Source organism: Drosophila suzukii, chromosome X (assembly GCF_043229965.1).
Source record: "Drosophila suzukii chromosome X, CBGP_Dsuzu_IsoJpt1.0, whole genome shotgun sequence".
Classification (NCBI taxonomy): Eukaryota; Metazoa; Arthropoda; class Insecta; order Diptera; family Drosophilidae; genus Drosophila; species Drosophila suzukii.
The window spans coordinates 9,797,464-9,814,524 of record NC_092084.1 but is presented as its reverse complement, the minus strand read 5'-3'; the positions used below and the strand labels follow the sequence as shown (position 1 = coordinate 9,814,524).

At 36.3% G+C, this 17,061-nt stretch overlaps 1 protein-coding gene across 3 annotated transcripts in view; it reads left to right on the top strand.

Moving 5' to 3' along the window:
- Positions 1-16,351, top strand: part of Proc-R (Proctolin receptor) — a 28,518-nt gene extending 12,167 nt beyond the window's left edge. For all 3 annotated transcript variants that reach the window (XM_070997845.1, XM_070997843.1, XM_070997844.1), the window contains exons 3-9: positions 6,534-6,948; positions 8,787-8,959; positions 10,213-10,329; positions 13,646-13,933; positions 14,571-14,797; positions 15,107-15,310; positions 15,490-16,351. In XM_070997845.1, coding sequence (XP_070853946.1) covers positions 6,731-6,948; positions 8,787-8,959; positions 10,213-10,329; positions 13,646-13,933; positions 14,571-14,797; positions 15,107-15,310; positions 15,490-15,918 — 1,656 coding nt within the window. In that variant the 5' untranslated portion in view covers positions 6,534-6,730 and the 3' untranslated portion in view covers positions 15,919-16,351. The remainder of the gene's footprint in view (positions 1-6,533; positions 6,949-8,786; positions 8,960-10,212; positions 10,330-13,645; positions 13,934-14,570; positions 14,798-15,106; positions 15,311-15,489) is intronic.
- The last annotated feature ends 710 nt before the right edge of the window (positions 16,352-17,061 follow it).

Below are 17,061 nucleotides of genomic sequence, written 5' to 3'. Positions count from 1 at the left end.
CAAGCGAATTTGCATAGAAAATAGACAGTTTGGAAAATTGCATTCCATGTTGATAACTTAAGGCCCCAACGCAGGCCCCGCTTTTCCCGCTTTTCCCGCTTTTCCCACTTTTCATGCACCTTGCATTCTGGCCCCACCCCCTTCTATTTTTCCGCCCGCTTTCATCCCCGCCTTTTGCGACGGTCTTAAACATTTGCCAGCTGCAATTGAAAACGAGCTTCAAGCACGCAACGCGTGTGCATAAATAACTTGTTTAAGTTTTATGGCAATGGACGTTGGTCCTTTCCGCAGAATCTCATCGCCCACTGTTCCCCTGCCCCAGGGCTCTACACAGCAAGAAAAAATGTATACCAAATAATAAAATTAGTTAAAAAAAAAAAAATTTGTACAAACAATTTTGCATTATATTATTAATTCACACATTTTTATGAGTAGGTTTATGTATATCCTAATAAATAGTAAAAAAAAAAAAATTAGTTCTATAAAAAATAAAATTGGAACATTGAATTACATTATATTATGAAATCATACATTCATAGGTGTAGGAATATGTTAAATAATTTTTCAAAAACATAAATAATAAAAGAAAAAAAATTAGTTCTATTAAAAATACAAGTGGAACATTCAATTTCATTCTTTTACTAAACCATACCTTTTTTTTCTTTCAAAAGTATCTATGAAATGAATAAATATTTTTCTTTTCCTTCTTTTAGAAGGGTAAATATCTAACTTATTCTCCTTAATATAATAGCAATATAAAATATAAAAAGGATACTTATTTAAGACCAGTTCTGAGATTCATTTTTTTACGTGTACGTGCTTGTCACACGATTTATAAATGCTTGGCAGGGGACTTGCCATTGCACTCGGACCTGGTCACACCTTGAGCGAAATGCAATTTTGTCTGCCAAGCCAAGGCATCATCAAAAAAGAGTAGACAGGGGGGTGGGGGGGTGTATGGTTTGAAGAAATCTGGGGTGCGACGACGATGTGAGATCGGGGGAAATGCAAGTTGATGGGCTGTCACGGCAATGCTGCACCTTGGCCTCAACCCGGACAACAGTCATCCGTATCCCGATCTGTATCCCTCTCTTTCCTCGAGTTCTCCAGTCCCGCAGCTATTTTTTCCCCATTTCCACACTCACCACAAAAGTCCGACTGCGACGAGACAGAACTTGAAAATCAAATGCAAAAATACCTGGGGGAAACTGTACTTGCATATTTTTTCCTGCACTTTTCCAAAGGGTATGGGGACTAGAAGAAAACCTGATCAACTACTTGTTCAACTTCACATTTCGTTTAACTTGATTTTAAAAAAAATGCATGGGTTTGTAAATGTTACTTAAAATTAACTTCAGGTTAGCCTTTACATAAAAGTAGAGGTTAAACAGGGCCTTCTGTTAAAAACAAAACATAACGAATAGTTTAAAATTATATAATTATTTTAATTTGTTCTTGAACTTTTCAAGAAAGTAAAAAAATAACAAACACCTTAAATCCCGGTTAAATTTTGGTACTTTTCCATTCCAGGGTAATGGCAATTTGCAACTGTCTAAACTTTGGCAAACTTTGGTTTTTTTGCCGACGTTCTCAATGCCACAAAGTCGGTAGTAGTGTAGTTTAGCGCACTCGTTGTTGTAGTTTGAAGTAAAAGAAGAAGCTGTCGGAACTGCTGACCCCCTTCCGGATTCTACCCTTTATATAACCCCCCCCCTCAGCCCCAGCCAACTCCGCTCCTGTTTGTTTTGCCACAAAGGCTGCAATGGATGCCTTGGTTGCTGACTCCAAAACTCGGACCTAGGGTAACCTGATGGAATGACTGACTGACTGACTGACTGGCTGACTGACTGGCTGACTGACCGCTTCTGTCTGACTATACCCACCTCTTTCTGTCTGACTATACCCCCCTCTTTCTGTCTGACTCTCTCCCACTCTTTCCAACTCCGAAGTGAGTGACTGGGGCTGCCTTGTCATGATGCTGTTGTAACTATTTGACTTTATCTTGTTGCCGCTGCTGGTTCTGGGTAAACAAAATGCACTGGGGTTAAGGAGCTGAAGTGCTGCCGGGCTGGAAAGACGGCCAACGATAAACAAAACCCAAAAAGCGTTGACTTGGCCCTCGTGGATTTATGTGGCTTGCACTGGGGGAAAAATTGAGGCCTAGGATTTAATTTAAGGTTTCTAGAAGGTCTATGTAATATGTATAGAGCATTCTTGTCAGCCTTTGGAAATTGATCTACAAATTAATTTTAATTACTAATGATAAATGTCAATAATATTTAAGAAATAATATATATTTAATATAATAATATAATATATATATTATAATATAATATATTATCATTCTTTATTTATATATAACATATATATTACCTTTACTTCTTGTATAGAGAAAAGCTTGTCGTATTTTTTTAGTGTAGTCCTGGGTTTTTTTTGCATTATTTCTTCCAGACTGGTTTTCAATTTAAAGTTAATTTTAAAAGTTGCTTAAATGCAACTTATCCTAATCAGGGAAAACGCGGCCGCAGGCTTTTCTTTCTTTCCCCGCATTTTTTTGCTCTGGTTCCTTGGACCTGGGCTTTAAAGCCATTTTCTCCTTTTTTCATTGTAGTTGGCTGCCAATTAGGAGCAAGGCACATTTTTTGCAGGTGCTGAGAAAATGGCACACAGCCACTTGACTTGCCCAAGCTTCTCTTGTCGCTACTATTATTATTATTATTTTTGTTGTTGCTGTAGCTGTACCCACTGAGCCACTCACTAATTATGCAAAGGGAGCAAAAAAAAAAAAAAGACTGGAAGAATGTAAGAATTTTCTGTTGCATCTGGCCGAACTGGGGGGCGAAAAAAAGAAAGTGGAACACGGCCTGGCAGCAACAAAAACCGAAGAGAGAGGAAAATCTGAAGAATTCGCTTCGCTTTTTTCACACGTAACTGTCAACCGCGCAGGTGTGTGTGTGTGTGTGTTGTTAGCAGTGTGTTTTGGTGTGTGTGTGTGCTAATTTAGGCATCTTTTGTTGGGTCTGCCTAAATGACACATATACAAAGAGGTGTCCAGGGGCGAAAAGGATATGGCTAAGGATTTACCCTAAGAAAATGTAATAATCTTTAATGTGGCGATTTTAGATTATTAATTAAATAATAATTACTAATAATAAAGTAAGCCTCTTAAGTGTGGAGATTTTAAAGAATTAATTTATTAAATATTGGTACTACATTTGTATACATATGTTTATAAGATCTGTTCGTATACGTAATAATATTACGTATACGTAATACATAATAACTATTTTAATGAGTTCCTATAAAATATTTTTTAAAAATATGACAAAATCGTTTGCCAATTTATATTTTTAGCTTGTGTAAAAAAAGGAAATTCGATTTTAAGGTATTTAAAATACCTTACTTAAATACTAAAACCCCTTATAAATACCCCTTAAATTTCGGGAGCCCAAAAAAAATAATTCTGTTGCTTAAAAAAGAGATGTGTATGGAAACCGCTGGCAGAAACAACAAAAAACCGGCAACAAAAACCCTTTGTTTACTTGCGGCTGCCACAACAACAACAACAACAACTTAGTACAGCCTAAGGACGAAGAAAAAGCGACGTATTGTAAAATGCAAAAAAAAAAAATACAGAACGAAAAACAACAAAAATATGAGCCCGTTTTATCCCATTTCATTCCGTTCCACTCCGCGGACTTTTAGCCATATTCCGCCATTTTCCTCTCAGGCGCCGTTCATTCACGCATTCATTCAATTATTCAGTCAGCCAGCTAGTCATCTATTCATTCATTCATGCCCATTCATTCCCGCATTCATTCAGCCATTTCCATATTCATTCATTGATAACTGAGGCAGGACCTTACAGGTCCTGTGGCCTGGGTTTTATTTAAAAGCGCAGATGGACTGCACTGCCCAAAACGGGGGTGTAAAATATAAATATAATAGAGGTTTAATAATCATTTTAAAGATTTTTATACAATGAATTCATTTAATCAATGATTATATGATTTTCATCATTGATTCATCAATGATTTTTGTTTAGTTCTCTACAAATTTGAATTATTTTATTTTTGTGAATGGTTCAGAGCTAAAATTATAGAATATCTGATTAAGTTTGTTTCTTAACATAATTTGGGGGGTGTAAAATGAAAATATAAAAGAGGCTTATTACTCATTTTAAAGATTTTTATACAATGATTTCATTTAATCAATGATTATATGATTTTCATCATTGATTCATCAATGATTTTTGTTTAATTCTTTATAAAATTGAATTATTTTATTTTTGTGAATGGTTCAGAGCTGAAAATCTAGAACATCTGGTTCAGTTTCATTCTTAACATAATTTTTCCAATAATTGCCTTATGAAAAGGGTATACGAAAAGTTGATCAACTTAATATAATCCTAAAGCCATGTTATGTTCATTTAAATTAGGTCTCCAAACACAATGAATATTTAGTTTATTATAAGGATTACAATCCAAACCCTTTGAAAACCTTATTATCGAGAACAACATGTTTAAATGTCTAATAACACCAAAGGGGTTTTCTCTAACAACCCATTAATGGGTACATTATCTCACACCCTACCACTCTTTTTTTAACCTTTTAAAACTCTCAAATGTCATCAGATGTGGCCGGCGAAAATAAAAGCATTTTGTTTGGATTTCCAAAGTTCGCTTAATGCAACGAATATCGTTTTTCGTTTTTCGGTTTTCGATTCTGGGTTTTTTTTGTTTTTTCACTCACGTACGTGCAATATTTGCGAATTTCGAGAGGCGGGGACTTGACTGTGAATTTGCCACTTTTATTGTTTTTAAAACGCTTTCCAATTCCTTGCTCTGCTTTTGTCTATTTGCGATTTTCTATTTCGCTTTATTTTGTTGCTTATGTTTTTTGCAGTTGCCCTCTGCTGCAATTGCAATTTCAGTTTTATTTTACGCGCAATTTGTCTGCCCAGTATGTGTGTGTGTGTGTGTGTGTGTATCTATGTGGGTGGGTGGCAAAAAAGCGTGGGAAAATCGGGAAAATTGGTGAAATGGGTTTCAAACTGAAACAAAAGAAATAAGCGAAAAAGCCCCGAAATTGAAAACCAAATAAATAAGTGAACTTTCTATGCGGGCTGGGTGTGTGTGTGTGTGTGTGTGCGAAATGTAATTCGAGGCAAATATTCGAGTGGTTTGCTGCAAAAATCTGCAACAAACAGCTGCAAGATAGAGCTTCAGGCCATATCCACCTCCTGCTTTCTCCTCTTCTTTTCTCTTTGCCTTTCTCCTGGCCAACTCCTATCTGTTTCTGCCGATTGTTGGCCAATATCAATGCCAATCCGAGTTGGCCATAAATCATTCGGTGTTGTCGAATGAAAAAGGAAACAGCAGCCGAGGAAGGATGTCGAATGATTAGCGTGCGAAATTATATTGCTGCAAAGTGTTGATTTTCGCCTTGTTTATTTGTCTTCACTGCCATCGTGCATTTTGGGAATACTTATTTGCGATTCCTGGAGGTACAAAAGTGAACTACCATTTGTATTACTACTACTAATTGGTCTATGAAAGTTTGGAATTGTTTGCTTAATTTTTAAAAATTTTTAACTTTACGATTTTGACATTCTTAAAACAAGAACAATCTTGTGCTGCGCAAGAATCTATAGAATATGCATGCGTAGTACCAACTATGGACATGACTAGATCAACGCAGCTAGTGATCCTGATCAAGAATATATATACTTTATATGGTCGAATACTATTTATCTATTCTATCTTTAATATACTATCCAACGAATACAATATACCTTTTTACTCTATAAGTTTGAATTTCTTAATCGAAAGTGACACAAAAATCCCCATTTGTTGAAAAGTATGCAACAAAATATAATAAGTTCAGTTAAGTATTAAATTTATCCTAAATCCAATCTGGAAATAAGCGTTATAAGCGTTATAGTGTCTAAATCAGTCCTCAATAAAGTGAGAGTAGCGCAAACTAAAGAACGTTAGATCAGTTTGTAATAGCCCCTGGTTTATGAGAACTAGAGATATAGAAAGAGATCTGAATATCCCAAAAATTTTTCATGTATCTTGCTCACGAGGAACCTTTTTCCAGACGTCTTGATTCTTATCCTAACTCCCTAGCGAAGAGACTAATATGAAGTTGGTCTCTGGCTTTCTTATGATTTATTCCAAAAGCAAAGTTTATTTTTCACTGCATACTTTTAGACACCTATTTTCGATGGTATATATAATATCTAGTATAATATAATATATAAACTCAAGTATAATCATATTTTTCTATGCTCCTTAAAAAGGAGGTATAAGTATCCTAACTCACGATCCCTTTCCCATATTTAAGTTTATTTTTCACTGCATACTTTTAGACACCTACATGTATCATTGAATTTTTGGAGATTTCGATGGTATATATAAATTCTAATACAATATAATATATAAACTCTAATATAATCATATTATATCTACGCTCTTTAATAAGTATAAGTATCCTAACTCACGATCTCTTTTTTTTCCATATTTTTCCAGTGGGCGTGGCAGTGGGCGTTTGTGTGTGTGTTTTGGCTGCTGACAAAAGTGCAATTGGAATCGAAATCGAGTGGAGACTGGGAAAATCGGGAAAACGCAACCGATACGGGCCAAACTCAAGTGGCCAGGATAGGCGGTGAAAAGAAGGAGTTAGCGGGTGGGGAGGCGTGGCAGAGGCAGAGGCAGAGGCAGCAGTCATGACAATGTCCTCGACGTCGACGGCGACGCTGACTGAGGCAGCGGCAGAGGCAGCGGCAGCGGCAGAGGCGGCGACGCTGGGAAACGCGACTGTTGGCGAAATGTTTTCGGATGCGGATATGGCGGAAGTGCGGCATGTTGTCCAACGCATTTTGGTGCCGTGCGTTTTTGTTATTGGACTATTGGGAAATTCAGTGAGCATTTATGTTTTGACGCGGTAAGTGCACTTGTATCCCCCACACATGTCCCCTTGACCCCCCTTTCCCCCCTCACATTTCGGTTGTTATTGTTGCTGGATTATTGCCCAGCCGATTTTGGGCAATGGAGTGGGCGTGGCCTTTAGGCACTGTTATTTTATGCATTCAACAGGGACAGAAAAGTTTTCCATTTTATGGTAAATATTAGTTCGATAGAATTTTAAAGATATTTTAAAAAAGAAAAAAAAACAATATAGACTAATTGAAATTCAGTACGGTTTATAAAGTATTCCCAAGAATTGGAAATCAATTTATTTGGTGCCCTCAAATATGCAACACAACATTAAAATATGTGTAATAATAGAAAAATACAATATTTGATATGTATTTTAAAGGCTTATTTAACATGTTTAAGTTAAAGACTTATTATACAATCTTGATTAAAAAAAGAAACAAATATTTCATTTAAAACTTAATAAAATGTAGTACCAAGTATTTTAAAAATATCTATTGGAATTAAATTAGATTTAAAAAAAATACATCAAATTTATATTTTAAAGTCTTATTTGAGGAGATTAAGGACTAAAACAATAAAAATCACAGAAGAGGAAAAGGTCTCTAAAATAAAATATTTCCTTTTGCTGGGTAGTTGTAAACTTTTTAAACTATTTTTTCAGCTATAATTTTATAAGATAGTGTAGTATAAAAACTTTCTCTGAGTGTATGTCTGTGAAACAAGTGGAACACGAATGAAGCAGCGAGCAGGTACGCAGCGCATTAAACACGACATTTAATTGTAGCCACCGCTGCACTTTAAAATCATTTCCACACCGCCAGCAACAAAAACTGCAGTAGGGACAAGTGCAACAACAACAATAACAATAACTGAAACAATAAGAGCCATTTTATGTGCCAAATGCAAAAATGCATATCTTGTTGTTGTTGTTGTTGTTGTTGCTGCTGCTGGCACACAGATAAGCAAAGTGTGTGAGTGTGTTTTTTATGTTTGCCGGAAAATATGCGACAGTTGCAAGTGCTCTGTACGGCAAGCTGTCTGCTATGACACCAAATGAGCATTTTCCAGGAAAACTGGGGCAAAATACAAAATGTGGAACCAAATAACATCCCATTTCAAGGTCTAGAAATGGTCAAAAAATAGTATTTTACTTGACAATTCACCTTTTATAACTTTGAAAACCTTCAAAAGATATTTAAAACTTTATTTTAAAATTCTTAGTTACAAAATAAATATAAACATTGGTTAAATAACAAAAATTACTGCTATTCCTGATTTTTAAATTTAGGACTAAACTTGAAATAAGGTAAAACAAGTATATATACAGACAACTTTATTTATCCAAATTGATTTATTCATTTTCAATCTAACTTCTTTGCAATTCCCAGAAACCTGACTGCCATAAATGGCTTTTTAATTTAATGTTTTCATTTCTTCATTTTATTTTGTGAAAATACAAGGAAATTTAACTATCAGAGCTGCGGGCGATGCCAGAGAGAAAACTAAATGTTAACAGTTAGTTTTTATTGTTCATCTTTTGGCTTTATGACTGTGCCGACATTTGTGCGCATTTCGGAAAATGCCCAACGCCCCCATACCCCCTCCCCCAACCAAAAGCCCTGGGGAAATTCAACCCCACCCACCCCACTGGAATTTCCCAATGCCCCTCAGCCCGTTTTGCTTTCAGGCAATTTGCTATTTCAATTGGTGTTGCACTTGGCAGCGTTTTGCATTGTCCAGCAAAATGGTTTGGCCTGATTTCGAAATGCGGCGAAAACGAAATACCCACCAGAATAAACACAAATTGCAATTCTTTCCGATTCTTCTCGCCTCTTTTTTCAGAAAGCGCATGAGGTGCACCACGAACATTTATCTAACGGCCCTGGCCATCACGGATATTGCCTACCTGACCTGTCAATTGATCCTCTCGCTCCAGCACTACGATTATCCCAAATACCATTTAAAAATTTACTGGCAGCTCTATGGCTATTTCGTCTGGCTGTGCGACAGTTTTGGTGAGTATTTACCTGATTAATAGAAGATGAGGGGCTCAAGAAACCATACAAATCGAAGGTTCCTCTAAAATCACCCAAAAAGGTGTTGAAAAGTATGCTATGATTTATTTAAATACCGTAAGTTCGTTGATTATGCTTAGAAAAACAAACTTCTCCTTTTCACTGCATACTTTTAGACACCTTTATAAATGATTTAACTTTCTATGATATTTTTAAAGTCCGTAAGTTTTTTGATTATACTCAGAAAAACAAACGTCTACTTTTCACTGCATACTTTTGGACACCTTTATAAGTGATTCAACATATCTGCCGACTTATTATTATTTTTAAACATCTTTGTGAATAAAGAAGTATTAATAATTTAACTGCTGCATGTTTTACTATTGAGTATAATCAAGAAGAATTGTTTATTAATTTAAAAACGAACCTAAAAAAAGAAAAGCGTAAATTTCTTGCTGCGAAAACAATTTCTTCTGGGGGAAAATGTCCGAATGCAACGTTGGGAGAGCACTAAGTGGAATGGTGTGGATTCCATAAATTCCCCAGTACCCCCGGTTAGCCCCCCCACGATCCCCATATACCCGGATTCCCGGGACGGGCCCATCAATTCGAATTGCACCTGCGGCTGGTGCTGCTGCTGTGCATCAATTTCATTGAGCTCTGCCAATTTACGAGGTATAGTTAGCAGCGCTTTCTGCGAAATGCCAGCGGTCAGCTGAGGCTCACTGCCATACGATAACCAATTCTCTCTGCCCCCCCCCCTCAACATATTTTTTCCAACAATTTCCCGCACTTCCACCGACCATTTCCCACCCAACCTAAACCCAAAACGGGACTCATCAGCGAGGCACGGACGTCAATCGTTTAGAGTGCGCAGCGTTTTGAATAAATTGACAGCCCAGGCAGCGAATAAATTGAGGTGGGGTCAAAAATGGGTGGTTCGGGGGATTAACAGAGGAGCTACGGGTGTTTATAATCCCCAGGATACACGGAAAAAATGTATTATTTAAAAAGTCCTACTCTTAGGAAATACTTCTACTTCAAAGTGTGTGGCTTTCACTAATAAAAATCATTTTAAGAAAGCTTTGTTCTTATTGATTTTAAATTGTATTTATGACATTTAAACTTCAAACACATATAAGAATTGAGATTGTATTCCCCAGGCTACTAAATTTCTTCAAGTGCACCACTGATTGTGTCTATATTGTACCCCCACACCCACTCACAATTGCTTTCTCTGTTTCTCCGGACAGGTTACATCTCGATTTACATAGCTGTGTGCTTCACCATCGAGCGATTCATAGCGATACGCTATCCGCTCAAGAGACAAACATTCTGCACGGAGTCGCTGGCCAAAAAGGTGATAGCAGGTGAGTTCAGGAGGTCAAAGTAGGGCTAAAATACTTGCCATCTCCTTATTTCGACATTTGACAGAAAGATTATCACTGCTTAAGGTAATAAAGTTTAACTGATCCTTACATTTTCCATAAAAATACTCAGCTATTTAACATCCAACAATTTTAATCTAAAGCAATAATAACTATTATACTAAATTTAAATGATTTTTTTTTACAAAAAACATGATGGAAAAAATATTTGAAAATTGGTCTAAAAATGAACTAAGTTCTAAAATTAAGTCTAAAAAAATTAATTATCTTAGCTGCTCAAAACGGTCGATCTTTTCGCTGTACGCCTTGATTTGGCTAAACTACGATTAAAAAATCGCAAGAAAATAGAGTATTTTTTACTAAAATTTGAATATTTATTTTTCTCCCTAAAAACTCAGTGTTTTGGCTGCCATAATGCAATCAAAGGTCAGAGTGTGGCATGTCATACCTCGGTGAGCTTGTAATTCAATTTCCTATCCATTGGCGCTCAAATCTGAAAATGTTCAATTTCGTCCATTTTCTGCAAAAAAACATGATGCGAAAAAATGAGAAAATTGGTCGAAAAATTAATTTTACGGAAAGTGATGGGGATGGTTAGCTTATGAAGTTAGCTACTCAAAACTGTCGGTCTTTTAGTTGTACGCCTTGATTTGGCCAAACTGCGATCGAAAAACCGCAAGGAAAATCTAATTTTTGTCCCAAATTTGAAACTTCATTTTTCTCCCTAAAAACGCAATGTTTTGGCTGCCATAATGCAATTAAATGTCAGATCGAGGAATGTCATAACCTTGTTAAGTTCGTTGCTTAATTTCCAATCCATTGGCATTCGGACTTGAAAATTATGAACTTTTCGCATTTTTCGCAAAAAAATAACAAAATTGGTCAAAAAATACATTTTTCTTAAAGTGATAGGGATCGATAGGAATTGAAGCAAGCTGCTCAAAACAGTCGATCTTTTAGCTGTACACCTTGATTTCGCCAAACTACGGCTGAAAAACCACTAAAAATGAGTATTTTTGACCAAAATCTGAATCCCAAAAAAAACCGAACTACCCCCTTACAAAAAATGCGAAAATGGGTCAAAAAATAAATTTTCCTTAAAGTGATAGGGATCGATAGGAATTGAAGCAAGCTGCTTAAAACAGTCGGTCTTTTAGGTGTACTCCTTGATTTGGCTTAACTACGGCTGAAAAACCACTAAAAAATGAGTATTTTTGACCAAAATCTGAATCCCAAAAAAAACCGAGCTACCCCCTTACATAAAATGCAAAAATGGGTCAAAAAATAAATTTTCCTTAAAGTGATAGGGATCGATAGGAATTGAAGCAAGCTGCTCAAAACAGTAGATCTTTTAGCTGTACTCCTTGATTTGGCTAAACTACGGCTTAAAAACCACAAAAAAATGAGTATTTTTGGCCAAAAACTGAATCCCAAAAAAAACCGAGCTACCCCCTTACAAAAAATGCGAAAATGGGTCAAAAAATAAATTTTCCTTAAAGTGATAGGGATCGATAGGAATTGAAGCAAGCTGCTCAAAACAGTCGGTCTTTTAGCTGTACTCCTTGATTTGGCTTAACTACGGCTGAAAAACCACTAAAAAATGAGTATTTTTGACCAAAATCTGAATCCCAAAAAAAACCGAGCTACCCCCTTACATAAAATGCAAAAATGGGTCAAAAAATAAATTTTCCTTAAAGTGATAGGGATCGATAGGAATTGAAGCAAGCTGCTCAAAACAGTAGATCTTTTAGCTGTACTCCTTGATTTGGCTAAACTACGGCTTAAAAACCACAAAAAAATGAGTATTTTTGGCCAAAAACTGAATCCCAAAAAAAACCGAGCTACCCCCTTACAAAAAATGCGAAAATGGGTCAAAAAATAAATTTTCCTTAAAGTGATAGGGATCGATAGGAATTGAAGCAAGCTGCTGAAAACAGTCGGTCTTTTAGCTGTACTCCTTGATTTGGCTAAACTACGGCTGAAAAACCACTAAAAAATGAGTATTTTTGACCAAAATCTGAATCCCAAAAAAAACCGAGCTACCCCCTTACAAAAAATGCGAAAATGGGTCAAAAAATAAATTTTCCTTAAAGTGATAGGGATCGATAGGAATTGAAGCAAGCTGCTCAAAACAGTCGGTCTTTTAGCTGTACTCCTTGATTTGGCTTAACTACGGCTGAAAAACCATTAAAAAATGAGTATTTTTGACCAAAATCTGAATCCCAAAAAAAAACCGAGCTACCCCCTTACAAAAAATGCGAAAATGGGTCAAAAAATAAATTTTCCTTGAAGTGATAGGGGTCGATAGGAATTGAAGCAAGCTGCTCAAAACAGTCGGTCTTTTAGCTGTACTCCTTGATTTGGCTAAACTACGGCTGAAAAACCACTAAAAAATGAGTATTTTTGACCAAAATCTGAATCCCAAAAAAAACCGAGCTACCCCCTTACAAAAAATGCGAAAATGGGTCAAAAAATACATTTTATTTAAAGTGATAGGGATCGATAGGAATTGAAGCAAGCTGCTCAAAACAGTCGGTCTTTTAGCTGTTCTCCTTGATTTGGCTAAACTACGGCTGAAAAACCACTAAAAAATTAGCATTTTTGACCAAAATCTGAATCCCAAAAAAACCCCTTACAAAAAATGCGAAAATGGGTCAAAAAATAAATTTTCCTTAAAGTGATAGGGATCGATAGGAATTGAAGCAAGCTGCTCAAAACAGTTGGTCTTTTAGCTGTACTCCTTGATTTGGCTAAACTACGGCTGAAAAACCACTAAAAAATGAGTATTTTTGACCAAAATCTGAATCCCAAAAAAAACCGAGCTACCCCCTTACAAAAAATGCGAAAATGGGTCAAAAAATAAATTTTCCTTAAAGTGATAGGGATCGATAGGAATTGAAGCAAGCTGCTCAAAACAGTCGGTCTTTTAGCTGTACTCCTTGATTTGACTAAACTACAATTGAAAAACTGTAACGAAAGGGGGTATTTTTGATCAAAATTCGAATATTTATTTTTCGCCTTAAAATCGCAGTGCTTTGGCTGCCATAAAGCAATTTAAGTTCAGAATGACGAATGTCACACCTCGTTGAGCTTGTTATTTAATTCACAATCACTGGATTTCAAACCTGGAAATAATATATTTTGCACATCTTTCGCAAAAAAACATGTTGGAAGAAAGAAGCGAAAACTGGTCAAAAAATTAATTTTCTGAAAAGCAATTTGATTGTTAGCTTGGGATGTTAGCTTCCACAACTGTCAGTTTGTTTATCAATAACCTGCATATTTTTATCATCTCCAGCCGTGGCTGTCTTTTGTTTGCTGTCCACGCTCTCGACGGCATTCGAGCACACAATTACGGTCGGTTCGAAGCTGATTGATGACGCCTACCAGCCGTGTAACCAAACGGTGGCCAACATCTCGCCCACGCCCCCGCCCTCCGTGGCGGCCACGCCCCCACTGGTAACGCCCCCGCTTTCCACGCCGGCGACTATTTGGCAATCGCAGGACTTCACCACGGAGTCGACGACCGCCGGCAGCTCAAATCTGCTCGTCGACTGGGGCAGTGGCAGCGGTGATGGAGAGCCAGGTGAGTGACGGGGTCACCTTTTATGCACTCAGAAAAAAACAAAAAAATATAATCGCAATTCGGAAAGAAAGGTTTGAATATTATTTTAAAAGGAACGCTGCAAAAGTAAAACTTCTGATGGAAAAATGTCTAAATCCCTTTCAAATAGCATTTTAGGTGTGTAAAAGTATGCAACAATATATTCAAAAGTCAGAAAAATCAATGAGTTCGTTAATAATAAAACTATTCCATGTTTACTGCATACTTTTAAGCACCTTAAATAAATTGAAAATTGATTTTAGTGGCATCCCCAAACATCTTTTTAAAATTAACATATAAAATCTTAAAATGAATTATCATACCATCTTTATTTATCATCTTATCATCTTTAAATGCCATTATAGTGTGTAAAAGTATGCAACAATATATTTTAAAATCAGAAAACACATTGAGTTCGGTAATAAAGAAAACTATTCCATATTCACTGCATACTTTTAAGCACCTAGAATAAATTTAAAAGTGATTTCAGTGGCATCCCCAAATATCTTTTTTAAATTAACATTAAAAATCCTAAAATCAATTATCATACCATCTTTATTTTTCATTGTGTAGTTCAAAAAAATATTCTGTAAATTGAGAACTTTTCCCCTTGTTTTAGAGAACATTCCACGACATCGCCGTCACAGGCAGTCATCTGGATTTGTGACGCTTCCAACTCTGAGGAAAACGCTCGAGGAGCAGGATCAGGAGGGGGACGAAGAAGAGCCGGGGTCAAGGGTCACCGAAAGTTTACTGCAATTGTTGCGTCGCAAACGCAGCGCTGGAAACAACAGCAACAACAATACGGATGCATTCGCATTTAATGTAACGGAATACTGTCAAAATGTAAGTGAAATGTGCTGAGAATTCCAGAAATTTCCCTGGAGAGAGAATGAGAAAGAGGTTAACCACTGGGAAACATGGGGGGAATAAAAGTACCCAGACTATGATAAATACGACTATAACTTAAAGTCATATCTGTGCTTTGCATTTTTGAGAGGGTTCTTTCACTGGGGAGCGTGGGATTTTATTCAATCTGCGAGTTTTATTTTATAATACGTTTAATGAAAAACTCTTCTGTCTAAATACAATACACTTACCTATTTTAAATAATCTATTATAGAGCCTAACCTATTTAATATGCTTTCTTTTAAGGTTACTTTTTATAACCATGGTCCTTCGGAACTGGGCATGGATGAGCTATATAGCAATCTGTGGAATATGTTTACACTGCTGGTTTTCGTAGTGTTTCCTCTACTTCTATTGGCCACCTTTAACACTTTTCTCATTCTACTGGTGCATCGATCGAAAAATCTACGTGGAGATTTAACCAATGCGAGTAGCATAAGGCGCACAAAAGTGAGTTTGAAAAAGGTTTTAAAATCATTTTGAAAAGTGTCCAAAAGTATGCAACAATATAATTTAAACACATCGTTTACTTGAGAGACAGCGTTCTTTTTGTACTGCATACTTTTAGAAACTTTTATATTTGTTTTTATTAATAAATCAAAATAAATATCTATATCTCTAACCCATAGCGCAAATCAAGTTCTGGAATAAAAGGCAGCGTATCGCAGGAAAACCGAGTGACGATCACCTTAATTGCAGTGGTGCTCATGTTCATTGTTTGTCAACTGCCATGGGCGATTTACTTGGTGGTCAATCAGTATATGGACATTCAGGTTGGAACTCAGGTGGTGGCGGGAAATGTTTGCAATCTTCTGGCCTCTCTTCATGCGGCCTCTAATTTTTTCTTATACTGTGTGCTGTCCGATAAATATCGAAAGACAGTACGCGAACTAATCACCGGATATCGCTATAAACGTCGACATGCCAGGAACAATACCAGTCTCTATGTGCCCCAAACGACGACTACACTGACCCAAATAAATGGTGATCACTATGGCAGTAACTATGGGGGTGCCGGAAGTCGTCGTAATCGCAATACAAATCGCCTGATAGCGTGAATAACCGTGAATATTTATAGAAAATATATACTGGTTGAACTCCATGAGAGAGGAGTAAGTCTCCCGTAATCTCAGCAGAAAAGAAGGCTTCAAATTTGCCAGCAAATCACGCGGAATCACAAGTGACTCGTTTAAATCAAAAGTGATTCTATTCAAGCGTGTGATTTGCAGAAAATTTAATTTGTTATATCAATCGATATCTATGTATATCTCTATCTCTCTTTATATATATATATATATATAAATTACATAACATACATTGTGCCATAATGTGATGATTATAGATTTATGCTAGTTAACCTAAACGTAATTGTTGTCCTAAGTACTAAACGCATCAAATCAAATACACGCAAAATACACACACAAATAAACAAAGGCCCATTGGGAAGTTTGCTATTTGCCCGTCCCACGGGGCGTATGAATAACCCACCAATGCATATTAATTTCGCACTGGCGGTGTATCGCTGAATATCGGGGAATAGACGGTGGCTCTCATGAAAAGGGTAAAAAAAGGGAAACAATGCAAGAACAGGAAAGGAAACAGGTCTTTCTAACTGCGATAGTCAAAGGTTTTAGTACTCTTAGTTAAAGATTTAAGTTTAGTATCTATTTTGCAGCATTTCCTGTTTAAAAATGACAGATGTATTATCTGAAGTCACATAGAAGTATCTCATAAAGTTAAGCACTATATTAATTAAATTTATTTTACAGAGAGTTAGGGATATATTTTAATTTGAATTTAAATTTTAAATGTTACCTCTAGCTAATTCAAATTCATAATTAAATAATTTTTTTTTCCAACTACTTTAATTGATACTATTGATTTTAAAAACCTGGTAATACAAATATTTTATTTAGATCATTAAGGATAAGCCCCTCTAGACTTGTCAAATAAAGAAAGTCAAATTTAAGTAAGATAGATAATTCTTTTAACCATTTAGACAAACTTTCTTTGAGGGTAGTCAAGAACCACATAGAAAGGTCAGAAAAAGATAGCCCTTTACCTGTTGTTGCGATAATTGAAGTGTTGACAATGGGCGGCCTTCTATCCGAACATCTGCAATCCCAATGGCCATCGCCAAATCTCCAGTTGCCAGTGAATTGGGCTGACCGATACCTAATTGAATGCCAGCCGAAACCAGG